Source organism: Myotis yumanensis, unplaced genomic scaffold (assembly GCF_028538775.1).
Source record: "Myotis yumanensis isolate MYYU_CA2020_CCGP unplaced genomic scaffold, mMyoYum1.0.hap1 SCAF_10, whole genome shotgun sequence".
NCBI lineage: Eukaryota > Metazoa > Chordata > Mammalia > Chiroptera > Vespertilionidae > Myotis > Myotis yumanensis.
This window is the reverse complement of record NW_027223761.1, coordinates 46,055,246-46,071,126: the sequence shown is the minus strand read 5'-3', so window position 1 is coordinate 46,071,126 and position 15,881 is coordinate 46,055,246. Positions and strand designations below refer to the sequence as shown.

General features: G+C 42.0%; 1 protein-coding gene across 8 annotated transcripts in view; it reads right to left on the bottom strand.

The window, feature by feature from the left end:
- The window catches only part of EMSY (EMSY transcriptional repressor, BRCA2 interacting), a 94,662-nt gene extending 79,882 nt beyond the window's left edge, over nucleotides 1–14,780 (bottom strand). For 6 of the 8 annotated variants that reach the window (XM_070425655.1, XM_070425657.1, XM_070425661.1 and 3 more), the window contains exons 1-5: nucleotides 14,691–14,780; nucleotides 12,863–12,971; nucleotides 4,662–4,761; nucleotides 2,724–2,798; nucleotides 1,426–1,467 (exon numbers count right to left, since the gene is read on the bottom strand). In XM_070425655.1, coding sequence (XP_070281756.1) covers nucleotides 1,426–1,467; nucleotides 2,724–2,798; nucleotides 4,662–4,761; nucleotides 12,863–12,932 — 287 coding nt within the window. In that variant the 5' untranslated portion in view covers nucleotides 12,933–12,971; nucleotides 14,691–14,780. The remainder of the gene's footprint in view (nucleotides 1–1,425; nucleotides 1,468–2,723; nucleotides 2,799–4,661; nucleotides 4,762–12,862; nucleotides 12,972–14,690) is intronic. The other 2 variants (XM_070425658.1, XM_070425659.1) reach the window with 1 other exon arrangement.
- Nucleotides 14,781–15,881: the final 1,101 nt, after the last annotated feature.

Genomic DNA, 15,881 nt, shown 5'->3' with positions numbered 1-15,881 from the left:
AAAAATTAAACATCATGTTATAATTAGATTAAAAATTCCTCTCTGCTTAGCAATGAGGGTATAAATATGCATTCGTTGCACAAATCATCTAAACTAAATTTTAGAAATTTTTGTAAACATCTTACACCAGGGCTTCTCTGGGACACCTAAGTTATATTAAGATGGCAAAGGAGGGTGGAAGTCTTGTTCCAGCCCCTTTTTTGAGAGATCTAACATGATACTAATAAAACTACCTTGGCCCTCATATCCTTTGGTGTGCAGGGCACCAGCAAGAAATCCTCATCCTCACATAGAAACTCACACAGTCTCCTATGATGTTGGGCTGATGAAAAAGGGGTTAAGAGAACAATAATTCCAGATTATCACTTTCTTTGAACTCTAGAACAATGCTGGCAAGAATGGACAAATTAAAGACTCTGAAGCCCCTTGACATTCCAGGCTTTAATACTGACATGTTTCAAAACTGAATTAGAGAATCAAACTTAATAAATGGCCTGGTACCAAATAATAAGTAAGTGTTATGCTTCAAGCCACAGGCAAGGTTTTTCTTTGATCCCAGACATCCCACTCCTTTTGTTTCTGCCTCCTTTGTGCTCTTCTCAGTTTTCTCTTCACCTTTCAACCACATTCCTTGGGCCTAAGCTGATGTTTTGAGTGGGGGAGGGAAGGAAGAGAAGGGGAATGCAGTCAAAATTCAGATGCATTCCTCCTTGGCTAGAGTTGCTTTTTTCAGGCTCAGAGTATGACACCCTCCTACAGATATCCTTTGAAACCAGGTTCTGTTGCTATCTCTTAGGGAAAGGCAGAGGAGATGGAGCAAATGAAGGATCTATGCCTTCCTCATCACTGCCACTCTGACTTTTGGATTCAACAAATAAATGTGACATCTGATCAAACTAAAACCACAATATAAAATATTAAAACAGAAATATGGAAAAACCTAAGAAGCTTAAAATTATACACTGAAGTAAACTCTTCAAAAAATTAAATTCGTGTATTAAAGAAATCAGAAGGGGAGAGGGGAACACAGGCAGATAAAAGCCAACTCTCAATTATCCATGCTAATAGATAGAGGAGGGAAAGGGAGAGGTCAAGCAGATTAAAGAAACGCACATATTATCTAAAAATATTTTGGTAAATACTTGAAAATTATTCCACCAAACTTCTCCAGGACAACTAATAAGTAATAAAATAACTAATTAAAAATTTCACCTCCTCTCCCTTCCCACCCTCTGACTAAAGTACTCCCAAGCAACAAAATGGCTAAAGGGTGGGCAGTATTAGGTGAGGGAGAAGGGGAAGAGAAGGAAAAGCAAGGGGCAAGGTTAATTTGTAAATGGAATATGCGCCCCTGAATAATTGAGAGCTTCAATTTTGAAATAAATACAAGAAAAAGCCTGAAATAATAATAACCTATTTGCATACCTGTAACTTGGTCTTTCACCCAAATATAAGGATAAATTCATTCTTTAAAGGGGAAAAAAGGAAAAGGAGACTAAATAAATGTTATCCTTAAGTATGACACTGATGCATCAACTTACAACTATTGCCCCACAATACTGTTCCAATGGTTTTAAGGTACTAATATTGTATCTAAGTGCCTCTGTATACAAGCTATTGTTAACTACTTTATTATCTAGCACATTACTTTCCCATTACCAGTTCTCAAATTAGAATCTAGGCTCAGTTATTATTTTTTGAGCATACCAATTCAAAAATTTACAGCAAATTAAAGAATGAACACATTAATATTTTAATGTTTCAACCATGTTGGTCTGACAACTAAATATTTAATATCTCTAATGGAAAACTGCCAGCTTTCTAGAGTGCATACATATCTACCACTGAAAGCTCTCAAAATTCAAATAGCTAAACTTTTAAACTATGAGGTTAAAAAGATAGCACTCCATTTTATAGGTTAAGTAAAATGAGGAACAGTGAAGCACAACATGAAGTTAATGGATCTTCAGAGTCAATTAATTTAAATGCACTATTTATCACATAATAAAAATAAAAAACAAATGAATTATAATATATTTTATGTTCCTATCATCTTGCATTAACATTTAAAGGATTAATTTCTGTTCCTTTCTATTCTTTAGGAGGCACTGTCTCCATACATACTCTACTGTTTGACCCTTGCCCTTAGTCCTCCACCACCCTCTACCCCATCAGTCAAACAGTTATAATGATTTAAAAATAATTTGATAAGAATCCTTTATAATTGTATTTTGTTGGCTTTTACAAAATATATTGTATTCATATTTCTTAAAAGCAGAACATATATTTTATAATCTTTTTGTGAATCTCAAAACATGTGACATATTAGTCAGTTATCTAAAAATTTAGAATGCCTATTTATAAAGCAATATATATATCAAATACCATTACAAAGACCCTCTAAGGGAATGTCAAATTTGGGGAACACACTACTTTGTTACTGAACTTTGCTTCAAGTGAATCATCTGCTAAATTCTGGGGGTCTTTAGTTTTATAGAGATTACATTGTAACGGGATTTGAACTGAGTATTTAAAGCTTGCCTAACCAAATGCAAAAACATAACCAATTGAATAAACAGTTAATAGCATTATGGTCAGGATCCCTGAGTAGAGCGGTCTTAAAATAAAAGACTCAGGAATCTGCTACACAATAGGAAGACTGTTTCAAAACTATATTATACTATGTCATAAAAAAATCAGGGGTGGTATGACTAATGGCTTACTTATGTGCAATTGTTGTTAACCGTTCATCGTTTACTGCTCTCCGAACTTCAGCACGGTGGCGTTCTGTTGAGATGCTATGAAAAAAAATAGCCATTATAGAACTCTGTCAAGCAGGCAGCTCTTTTCTATACTTTTATTAATGTTTAAGCCAACATTTTGCTTGGGGTTGGGGGGCAAAGTTGATTTGTGAAAAGATATAGATGGGATCTAACATTTATCTTCAAATGCTTTATTTAATTAAATTCAAAGAAAAAGATTCAGACTGGTTCTGTGTAACTGCAGAAAGAATTAGCTAAAAATCTGAAACCAAAGGAAGACAAATTCAACTTGATCTGAAGTCATTGCCTCAAAAACCTCAGTAATGTCAGACCATGTTCAAATTAGTATAGGTTCCTATTATCTAAGTATGCAAACAGCCACTGAATGACCCCTAATCACTCAGGAGAAAGTCTTCTGAAGTCGTTTCTAAAGCTCACAAGTCTGTAATTTATGTTCAATGAATATAATAAAGAAATGAAAGTGACAAGATAATCTGTTTCTAGTGGCAACTTGCTATGAAACTTAACACCAGGATATTACTCCTTTGTTACTCCACATTTCAGCTATGTGTCTTCTACAGCATGTCATGTTACCACTATGGTAAAAATGTGCTAACATTGAACCTGGTTAAATACATGTAAAGTTAATACTAAACAACTGAAAAAAGGCTACAGCATTCCATTCAAAAGTAATAAAATAAATACCACTCTTAAAATTGTAGTGTTTACTGTGTAAGCTAAATCTACACCATGGACTAAAATAAATTTAAGGGGCTAGAAAGCAGAATTTATGAGGAATTATACACAACAAACAAACAAAAAACATAAATTATTAAATATGAAGACAGTAAGATTAAGGTTTTGGCTTAATAATGTCCCTGTATTAATGTTAATTAAATATAGGAAAAACCTTTTCCCTACTTCCACTTTTTAAAAAATTGTTTTTAAATGCAGAAAGGAAACTTCACTTAAAATAGAACATTTTCTGAGAAAGCTCAAGATATTAGAATGGCTTAATCAAAATATCAAAGAACCCCTTCTATAAGACTTTTTTAGCCCTGGCTGGTTTGGCTCAGTGGATAGAGCGTCAGCCTGTGGACTGAAGGGTCCCAGGTTCGAATCCGGCCAAGGGCACATGCCCAGATTACAGGCTCGATCCCCAGTAGGGGGTGTGCAGGAGGCAACGGATCGATGGTTCTCTCTCATCATTCCTCTCTCTCCCTCTCCTTTCCTCTCTGAAATCAATAAAGAAATGTTTTTTAAAAGAATTTTTTAATGGATTCAAGTGCCACTCTAATGGGAAGCTGAAGGGATAAACTATCCTTAAGACTATGACTACATAATCACCATTTCTATAAATTAAGACAACTGCTTAGTATCTCCTTCTTCTCCTCAATAAAGTGTGAGCCCAGCGGTTATACCCCAGTGGTCGAGCATCAACTCATGGACCAAGAGGTCGCAGGTTCAATTCCCAGTCAGGGCACATGCCCGGGTTGGGGGCCACGCAAGAGGCAGCTGATCAATGCTTCTATCTCTTTATCCCTCTCCCTTCCTCTTTCTCTAAAATCAATAAAAACATATTTTTTTTAAAAAGTAACTGGGCCACTCTAGATCTTCATATCCAGTTGCTGCCAACTCTTCTTTCCTCTACCCATGTCAAAAATACTTTCCTTTCGCAGCTGGCCCAAGCCTAAAATAACCTGTCTTAAACCCTTTCTAATTATATTACAGAATAAATGGTAAACTGCATAATTTTCTGTAACAAAGAACACAACTGAGATGGGATCTTTAAGCACCAACAACTTGAAGACCTGTCTTCAATCTGAGTGTGAAAAGTACTGAAACCCCTCAACACGAAAATTCTAGAGTCATGTCTCACAAACTTATATGATAATTTACCTAAGAACTTTTGAGAGTTCTCCAAGAAGATCTTTCTTTTCCTTGGTGAGATCCCCCTGTGCCCGAAGTGCACTGATAACTCCAGCATATGCCTCCAATTCTAGAAGAAGAAAATTATTTTATCAAGAAAGGCCTTCAATATTTTAATACTGTGGCTACATATAGTGAAACTTCAGGGGAAGAAACCTAAAAAAAAATTAATAAAAAAATCAATATATAAATACTTTTTAAAATTCCTCTCAAAAATGTTATCTAATAACATAGTTTAAAATGTAGCTTTTAAAATTTTATATCATTTTCTTTTTACTGCCTCAAGAAGTCATGTATTTAAAATATGGAGGTAAAAATTCTAACAATAAATATTTTGTCTCACACATTATCACTAAAGGACATTTAACTCAGATGCTACCAACAACTGGAAACAGACTCTAAATGATAATAATAAGGCTGATAAAGAAGGTTTTAGCATTACTGAAAGGTATCTTCACCTCTAATCCTTGAAATAATTCCTTAGGCCTGCTTAAGAATCCAAACTATATTCCACATACTTCCTTGAGAGTTGAGAGTACTATGAATATTGTGCAACTGAAAAATTACTGGAACAAGAGTCAAGTGACCAGATTCTGGCTCCAACACTGACACCTACAAGTTGTACGACCTTGGGCAAGTCCTTTCTCATCTCTAAGCCCCAGTTTCTTTATCTAAAAGAGACTTTGAAGGGCCTGGCCAGTGTGGCTCAGTGGTTGAGCATCAACCTATGAACCAAAAGTCTCGGTTCAATTCCCTATCAGGGCACATGCCCGAGTTATAGGCTCAATCCCCAGTGTGGGGTGTGCAGGGGACAGCCAATCAATGATTCTCTCTCCTCATTAGTATTTCTCTCTCCCTTTCTCTCTGAAATCAGAAATAAATAAATAAATAAGAGAGACTCTAAAGCAGAGGTTCTCAACCGGTGGGTCACAACCCCTTTGGGGGTCGAACGACCCTTTCACAGGGGTCACCTAAATACATCCTGCATATCAGATATTTACATTACGATTCATAACAGTAGCAAAATTACAGTTATGAAGTAGCAACAAAAAATAATTTTATGGTTGGGGGTCACCACAATATGAGGAACTGTATTAAAGGGTCACGGCATTAGGAAGGTTGAGAACCACTGCTCTAAAGGTACCTTCCAGATCTAAGAGCTTCTCCAGCTATTTAAAAACAATCATCAAAATGATTAAGGCAGATTAGGAAACATGAATTACTCTTTACAGCAACCAGGACTTAATATACCAAACCGTAATGCCAGAAAGTTTCATTTCACTACCTTTCCACAGCAACAACCATTATGAAATAAAACTGTCAATCCCTAGTACTGGTAAAACCAAAAAGTCCTCAATGGCTCCCAATGAACCATGCCTCTCCCCGATTTGGCATGTGACTTGCTTTAGCCCAAAAAAACCAGCATACGTGATGCAAGCAGACAAGCACACAGGGCCTGGCTCTCTTGGAACTCTGAAATCACCAAGCCATGAAAAAGCCCAGAATGAAAGGCCACATGGAGAGAGAGGCTCAGCCATCTCAGCTGAGCCCAGTCAACCAGCTAAACTACCAACTGAAAACAGCCAAATGAAAGAGCTCAGGCAAGACCATAAATCCACAGAATCTTGAGAAATAATAAAATAGTTGTTGTTTTAAATCATTAATACTAGAAGACAGGTAGCTGGTAAAACAAAATGATGGGAAATAAGTGCCCAGGCTACAGTTATCTTCTTACTAAATTCAAGCTGCTACCAGTATTTGCCACTAGCCAATGCCTGACACAAAAGACACTCAAAGTTAGCCAAATAATGAAAGAAAGGATATTTGCATCCTAAGCACCTATATCAATAATAAACTAATAGCCTCATTCAGTTCATATTATTCACTGTTCTAATTGTTAAAAAAAAAAAAAAAAAAAAAAAGCTTTATATGGAAAGCTGAGCTGACTATATTAAATAGAAATCTCTGGACCAAATGAATTATCCCAGCTGTGAACATCCTGCATGTCCACTCTGTGCTGGATAATAGATCAATGTTTCACGAGGTTTCTCTGGAAGAAGAAAGCTCTGCTGCTCTGGAATAGTGAAGGAAATACTCAGCTCTAGAACACATATATTTTAGCTATTATCAAGACGCAAAGTAAAGTTCAGAAAAACTCTAGGATAACCAACTAAGAAATCACTGCACTCTAAATGTTTATGCTCCATTTAGGAAATATTTCATGCAACAAATCAATATTGATTCCTGTATATATACCAGGTAGTATGCTAAATCCTGCCCTCAAGAAGTTAACTCTAGAATATAGCTACAGTGAAACAAGTCATCAGACAATTATGATACAGTTTATAATACAGTGGTAAAGGCACAGAGGAGAAACACATCATCTAGTCTGGAAGCATAGGTTTCAATCAGAAAGATATCTGTGCTCCAAGCAAGCAGGGGGAAAAAAGGCAAATGTGCAAAAGGAATAGAGAATAAGACAGCAGATAATATTTTATACAGACATCAAACTTGCACTAAGTCAGTGACTACTTGGAGCGTTTTACACTGGAAGTGAAAATATGTCTGTACGTGCATAGTCACTAATTCAAACCAAACTACTAGTTGAACATTACTACTACACGAGACCATGGAGAATATTTACATAAACAAAGTCCCTATCCTCAAGGGGATTAAAATCCAACAAGGGGTGCATGTAAGGGAATATAGAAGGATAAAAATGGAAAAGTAGCTGGGTGCCAGACTAAGAAAAACCTCTAATTCCAGTCTAAAAAGTTCTTATTTGATAGGACTCAGTAACTGAATGTGGAAGGAATAGCAGAAAGAAAGGTTTTGCAGTTTACAAGATATTTAGGAGAATGTCAATATCATAAGAAATAGAGAGATCAGAGAAAAGTGGTTTGAGGAAACAGAAAAAGAAGTTGACTTTGGGGCTTTGGAATTTATAGTGATCAAGACACTATTGCAAAAAAAAAAAAAAGTGAAATTAACTAAAGAAATGTGACAAAGATTTTTGACATATCAAGTCTCACTCCAAGTCTAACTAAAAAGTCATGCACAAAAGTAAGGTAGCAACCTCACAAAATACTGGGACTCAGAAGAGTTATCATAGCTACAAAATCAAAGTCACTTCCTCTCCTTCTCCAGAAATTCACTCATTATAAAGAACTTTTAATAGCTTCCCAACCTCCTTCACATTTATTGATTTCCATTTTGATGGGTATCCTCAGATCCTGACAAATATCAATTTCTGACATTAATTTTGATGCCATTCTATTATATTATTAACTCTAATGATACATAAGTATAATGAAATAACACATGCAAACACCACAAAAAAACCAAAGGATTTACCATACCATTTTTATAAAATCCTCAACCCATTCCCTTTAAACAAATCAATCATTCAATTATACTATAGTCCATAAAGCACCTGCAAAACCTTTCTTTCTGCTATTCTAAGAATTTGCATTTATACATATAGTAGAGGCCCAGTGCACGATATTCATGCATTTGGGGGAGAGGGGTCCCTCAGCCCAGCCTGTGCCCTCTCTCAGTCCAGGAGCCCTCGGGGGATGTCCAACTAATGGCTTAGGCCTGCTTCCCAGGGGGAGCTGGCCTAAGCCAGTAGTCGAACATCCTTAGCGTTGCCCTGGAGGCAGGAGAGGCTCCCACCACCGCCGCTGCACTCACCAGCCATGAGCCCGGCTTCTGGCTGAGCAGCACTCCCCCTGTGGGAGAGCACTGACCATCAGGGGCCAGCTCCTGCATTGAGTGGGATCGGGCCAAAACTGTGCACAAAACCGTCCATGAAACCATCCACTGGTGCATGATCAGGTCCAGGAAGGGACGCTGGATATTGGCCAGCCGGGTAGGGACTGCGGGAGGGCTCCAGGGCTTGTCCAGCCCGTCTTGCTCAGTCCCAATCTGTTGGACCCCAGCAGCAAGCTAACTTACTGGTTGGAATGTCTACCCCCTGGTGGTCAGTGCACGTTATAGCGAGCGGTTGAGTGGACTTAGCATATCATTAGCATATATGCTTTGACTGGTTGAATGGCTGACTAGACAACTGGACACTTAGCATATTAGGCTTTTATTATATAGGATGGCAAGGGAGAGGCAGGATAAAAGAAAGGAAGCATTTAACTATCAATAGTATGTTCAGTACACCATAAAAAAATTATCTGCCGTAACCGGTTTGGCTCAGTGGATAGAGCATCAGCCTGCGGACTCAAAGGTCCCAGGTTCGATTCCGGGCAAGGGCATGTACCTTGGTTGCGGGCACATCCCCAGTAGGGGGTGTGCAGGAGGCAGCTGATCGATGTTTCTCTCTCATCGATGTTTCTAACTCTCTATCCCTCTCCCTTCCTCTCTGTAAAAAATCAATAAAATATATATATGTTTTTTAAAAATTATCTATCCCAATCCTATATAATAAAAACCTAATATGCTAAGTGTCCGGTCATCCATTCAACCAATCAAAACGTAATATGCTAATGATGTTAAGGCCACTTAACTGCTCGCTATGACATGCTCTGACTACCAGGAGGCAGACAGTTGACCAGTCACTATGACATGCACTGACCACCAGGGGGCAGACAGTCAGCTGATCGATCAGTTGCTATGATGTGCACTGACCATCAGGGGGCAGATGCTCCGACCAGGTTAGCCTGCTGCTGGGGTCCGGCCAATGGGGACTGAGGGAGATGGGCCGGACATGCCCTGGAGCCCTCCTGAGGTCCCTCCCTGGCTGGTCAACCTCCTGCATCCCTCCCCGGCCCCCATCGTGCACCGCTGGGGTCCCTCAGCCTGGCCTGCGCCCTCTCGCAATCTGGGACCCCATAAGGGATGTCAGAGAACCGGTTCCGGCAGATCCCGCAGGCCAGGCCAGACCCCACTGGTGCACGAATTTGTGCACTGGGCCTCTAGTTTCTTTATATTTAAGTAAAATCTAAATGTTTAGCATCTTACCTAACTAAAATTTATAACTATTTTTAAAAGGACAAAGCAAATTCTTAAAATATTTTTAACTAATTCTTAAATATTAAGAATTAATTCTCTAAACTTTGAACCGGGAGCTAGTGTTTGAAGGAAAGGTTGCATTATTATAAGCAACCAATGGGTGGGAAAGAAGTCTCTGCAAATCACTATCAAGGCTCACTGAAGATGACATTACCCTGTAGGAAGGCTGTTTTTTGTATAGAGCAGCTCTCCAGTAGCATTACCCACATAGCACTGACTAAAATTAAGCATAAATTTATACTTAAAGGTTACCATTTTTATACTTAAACATAATGTCTTGATTCAAGGCCCCAAAAGCCCAAAAACCTTAATCAATCTACTATAGTTGTGAACTGTTCCTCTTAATTATTTCAGCTATGAAACAAATACAAACCCTATTTTATAGCTGGTAGCTAGAAATTATAGCAACTGCATGTAAGTGTGTAGAAAACCATCCTTAAATTAGTACTAAAAGTTTGGATATAAGGTTAAAGGGGAAAAAAAGATACAGGAATGACTGACAAAGACAAAAACAAACCAACTGTCTAGTTGTACTAAAATACAATGCTGAGTTTTTAAAATAAAGAAATCTTCATAGTGGTCTGAAGGGAAATAAAAACAGCCAAAGTTATTAAAAGGTAGAGTAAGAGCAGCTATGACCAGATTTATACACAGGAATTCCTAACAAACATTTATTTTAAAGAAAAGATCCTGCCCTAGCTGGTTTGGCTCAGTGGATAGAGCATAGGCCTGCGGACTGAAGGGTCCCAGGTTTGATTCTGGTAAGGGACACATGCCTGGGTTGCGGGTTCGATCCCCAGTGGTGGGTGTGCAGGAGGCAGCAGAAACAATGATTCTCTCTCATCATTGATGTTTCTATCCCTCACTTCCTCTCACTTTTGCTGTGAAATCAATAAAAATATATTTAAAAAAAAAATCATAGATTCATCTGCCAAAAAAAAATGTCTAGCCCTAACCGGTTTGGCTCAGTGGATAGAGTGTCGGCCTGCGGACTCAAGGGTCCCGGGTTCAATTCCAGTCAAGGGCATGTACCTTGGTTGCGGGCACATCCCCGGTAGGGAGTGAGCAGGAGGCAGCTGATCGATGTTTCTCTCTCATCGATGTTTCTAACTCCCTATCCCTCTCCCTTCCTCTGTAAAAAAATCAATAAAATATATTTTAAAAAAATGTCTAAAAGTTGCTTTAAAATACTGTATGCTCAGATGTCAAGCCCTGTAACAGGCCCTTTTTATATACAGTTAATCCACATAACAAACTTATGTAGCAGATATTGTTATCCTTCCTTTACAAAAGTGCTAGCAGATTTAGGAAGAATAAATAACTTGTCCTTGATCATGTGGATCATTAGTAACAGAACCAAGACCCCAAGCCTGTTGGAATTCAAAGTCCACACTTTCCCCTTCAAAAACATCTATACTAATAAAAGGGTAATATGCTAATTAGACTGGACATCTTCCGAATGATCCTCCGGACATCCTTCCAGACAAAGCCATGGTGGCGAGGCAGAGGCAGTTAGGAGCAATCAGGCCGGCAGGGGAGAGCAGTTAGGGAGATCAGTCCCGCAGGCAGGTGAGTGGTTAGGAGCCAGCGGTCCCGGATTATGAGAGGGATATCTGACTGCTGGTTTAGGATCGGGCCTAAACTGGCAGTTGGACATCCCCCGAGGGGTCCCGGATTGGAGAGGGTGTAGGCCGGGCTGAGGGACCACCCCCGCCCTGTGCACAAATTTTGTGCACCAGGCCTCTAGTAGATATCTAAATAATTCATATCTACTGCCAAAACATTTAATGTTCTTTTCAAATAATTTTTCATTTATTGAGCACCTACTATGTGCTAGCCTGAGACTACAGTGATAAATGAGACCACAAGGTCCTTCTTCTACCTTGCAGTCTAAAGCAGCATTTCTCAACCAAGAATCCTCATTTGAACCACAGAATACAGAAAATTATTTGAATTACTTTTTCTCAATTTCCCCATAACTAATACCATTTTAAATGCATAACAAGTTAGTTCATTATATACAACAGATACTTTAGTATTAGGGCTTACGTCCCTTAATGCTAGTTGAGAAAGGCTGTAATAAAGGAAAATATAATAAACGAGAGGCCCGGTGCATGAAAATTTGTGAATTGGGGGATGGGGTATCCCTCAGCCCAGTCTGCGCCCTCTCGCAGTCCGGGACCCTTCGGGGGATGTCTACCTGCCGGCGTAGGCCCGCTCCACGGGGGATCGGGCCTAAGCTGGCAGTCAGGCAGCCCGAGAACCCTCGGGGGATGTCCAACCAACGGCTTAGGAGCGGGCCTAAGCCGGCAAGTGGACATCCTTAGCACTGCTGTGCTGGTGGGAGAGGCTCCCACCACCGCAGTCGCCACCACCACCAACACCACCACCACCACCACCACCACCACCACCACCGTGCTGGCCAGCTATGAGCGGGCTTCCGGCTGAGCGGAGCTACCCCTGTGGAAGCGCACTGACCACCAGGGGGCAGCTCCTGTATTAAGCGTCTGCTCCCTGGTGGTCGGTACCTGTCATAGCAACTAGTTCCCAGTCATTCCACCATTAGGGTCAGTTTGCATATTACCCTTTTATTATATAGGATTACTATATAATTCATTACAACCACAAAGGGTATTTTATTACTGATAGTACTGTAAAATATAACTTGGAAAAGAGCATAGCTTACATTAACTTACAATTCAGAAACAATATGTAATTCACATATACATTCATGAAGGTTAAAAGTATGTTAAAGTAAGACAGGAATCATATTCCCCGGGTTGAAATACTGACTCCAGGACTTACTATCAGCATTATCTTGAGTTCTAAGCTTCAGTTATATCATCTGTAAAATGGGGACAAAAAAAGAAAAATACCTACTTTTTTAGTTTGAGGATTAAATTAGAATGTAAAGAACTCAGAATATGCCTCAAGAATTCTTAGTTGCTATGATTATTATGATTCATGCACATACTATGTACAAAGCACTATGGTAGACACTGGGGAAATAGCAATGAGTAAGACAAGAACAATACCTCTAAGGAATTTCTAATGTAGCAAGAAATATGTCATCCCTGCAAACAGCCATGATCCAAACAAAAAGAGAAAAGTATCATGGAGGCATAAAAAACAGAAAAAGAAAAACATACCCAATTTTCGAAGAATCCTTTTGCATTCATCCCTGCTGAGATCCAAAAGGGTTGGCCACACAACAGGCATTGCTGCTTCTTTTTGGGAGCCCCAAAGAGCTTGTCTTCTCTACCAAAACAAAAAATCAAGTCGTCAAGTACATTCAAAAGGCCACTCACCTGGAGATCCACAGGCTAAGAAGTAAAACCAACAATAAGAATATCTCACAGCCCTATTTCACCACCACACTTTCCTACTTCTGACAAACGAACAACTACACAATCATCTGGGAGCATACCATTCCAGCCTATAACTGGAAAAAGCACAGGCTACAGAGGCAGACACCTCTAAATTCTAGTTCCATGTTTCAACTTTACTGGCTGTGTGATCCTGGGAAAATTGGCCCTTCTGAACATACCTTTTACACATTTCTAAAGCAGAGGTATCATCACCCAGTTTGTGATGAGGATTAGAGAACGGTGTATGTGAAGTTACCACCGTGGCTGGTACGTTGTTTAATTAACAGGCACTACTACCTTTGTGTAACCTTGGACAAGTTACTTGATTTCTGTCGGCTTTTCCACTTACGAGTTACATGAGATAAAATATGTCAAAACTCCTAGCACCATACATGGGTTAATGGAACTTAATAAAGAACTTTCTCCTCAATCCTAACAATGACAGAGGAATGCACACCCTGTAGTCTTTGGCCATTTACCAAAAGTTTAGACGCCAGGAACTTACTTGGCAATGGGAATTCCCTAATCTGGAAGATAAAAAGACAACGGAGCTGGGCACTTGTGCAATACCTGCTTAGCACACAGTGGGTCCGCTGTAAATATTTGTTAAATAGATAAATGAATGACTGAGAAGAGTAAACTGAATGAATGAATGAATGAATAAACGAATGAATGCATGCAAGAACGAACGAGCGAGCTCCCGGTCCGGTCCAGGAGTCAGGCGCCGAACCCGAAGAACAGTTACACCCCGTTCCAGGCGCCCAGGCTGCTGACTCCCCGCTCCCCGCCTGGAGGGGAGCCCCCTCCCCATCGTCCGCTCGGCTCAGAACCTGCCCAGAGCAGGGAGAAACGGAGTGCGCGCCCCGGATGGCCGGGTGACATAAAGAAAAGGGGTGGGGAGGAGGGAGAAGGGGCAGAGCTAAAAGAATCCGCTCCCTCCACAAGCCAGTCCCCGCCTCCCGACGGGATCTTGGAGGCGGCCGGCGACCGACCGCCGGGATCGAGCACCACGTCACGGCATCCCGGCGCGTCCCCCCGCCAGCGGTCCCCACCGCGGGGCCGCGTCGCGCTGGAACCCTGGGCAGCGGTGGCCGGAGCCGGATCCCGGAACCGGGTTCTCGTACAATCCTTCCCCGACTCAAGTGTCAAGGAGACAAGCCCGCCCCGCCCCCTCCCCAAACAGGCGCTCTCGCAGCGCCACCAGAGAGGCCAGCCCACCCTCCGCACCGCGGCCGGGCGGCGCCGACCCCGCCACCGAGCCCGCGACCCAAGCCCTTCGGGGCCAGCAGCGCTGTCAGGGGCCCCGGCCAACCTCAGCGCTTCGCTCCCTCCTCTGCGGAGAGGACAACGGAGAGAGAGGAGGCGCGTGGACAGCCAGGCAGATGACCGAGACTCACCAGGAGGCTCCCTGGGCTGGAACCCCAGATCCCCCAACACGAGGCCTGCCAGAGTCCCCCTCAGCCCACCTCGGGAACCCAACGATCCCGTTAGGAGACAACGGAGGATGGGGCTGGACGCCCCAAGCCGGGCTCTGCCTGCTCAGCCCAGGGCTCCTCCAGCCTGGCTAATCTGCCACCTCTTCCCGGCACCCTGTCTGAGAGTCACCCACCTGCCCGGCCTTTCGGGGCTCATCTAAAAGGCTCCTCCGCCAAGACTAGGGGACACCAGGAATTGGGTTTGTTTGCGGTGCCTCAGAAGGGGCAAGATGGCGACAGGTATCAGGGCGCAGGCGCAGCTGCGCGCTGCCGGTCGGGAAATGTAGTTCGCCTTTCCCGCCTTTGGGAGAAAAGCCCGCAGAAGGCCTCGTTTCTCCCCGTTCCTCTTTTCCTCCGCGTTTTGAAAGGAAACGAGAGACATCGCGAGGGGCGTTGGGAGTTGTGGTCCGAACCCAAACTCTTCGGTCGGCTGCTGCACGCGCAAGGGGGACTGGGATTGTAGTTTCCTTGGTTTCTCCTCCATCCCCTCCGCTCCGGCTTCGCGCGCCTGGCCTCCGGCTGCCATCTCCCAGCCAATCAGCTGCGTTCTCTGCTACGTACTGCGTCACACGTAGCGGCCAAAATGGCGTAGGTAGCTGGAACCGTGGTGTGTCCGCGACCTTTACTCCAAGCGAGGTTAGGGCTGGAAGGGGAGCAGCGATGTCCCTGAAGTGACGTGGAGGATTAGGATCAGATTCTTGGGAGTCTTGGGAGCAATTACCAGCTGCTTTTAACTCTCCCCCCGTCGCAACTCGGGAGAGTTAACCTGCGCTATGAGAATCGATGTAGTGGACCGCACAGGTGGCTTGTACCTGTTCAGGGGGTTGCGGGGTTGCGGAGAAGGGGACCCTAAGCGTCCTGGAATTCGGGTTTCTCCGCCTGTGCAGCGGGAGTGATAGTGCTGTCTCGTGCCGTGTCTGTCAGAGGCGAGAAGGAGAAGGGGTTTATTTGAGGCCCTATAAGCTGGTAGGTTCACCCTTTAGCTTTGGTTCTTACAGGACAGTTTTGTGAAGAAGGTGTCGTTGTCCCTGTTTTACAGATGAGAAAAGGGGCCCAGTATACGATGATTCGCGGCCATAAAATCGAAGTCAGTCCCTGGTATTGAAGATGCCGTCAAATGTTGTGATTGCCCTCCCTCTTACATTTCGTACTTGTGGAAACATAGGAACTGGTAACAACAACAACAACAAAATGCTCAAGTCAAAGAGGTTTTTAATATGCTTTCTGATATTAACAAAGTTTCCTTGAAAAATAAAATGGGGTCAGTACTACCCTGCGGGGATGTTGTGATAACACGGAGAAAAACAGTTAATTTGTAAATTGTG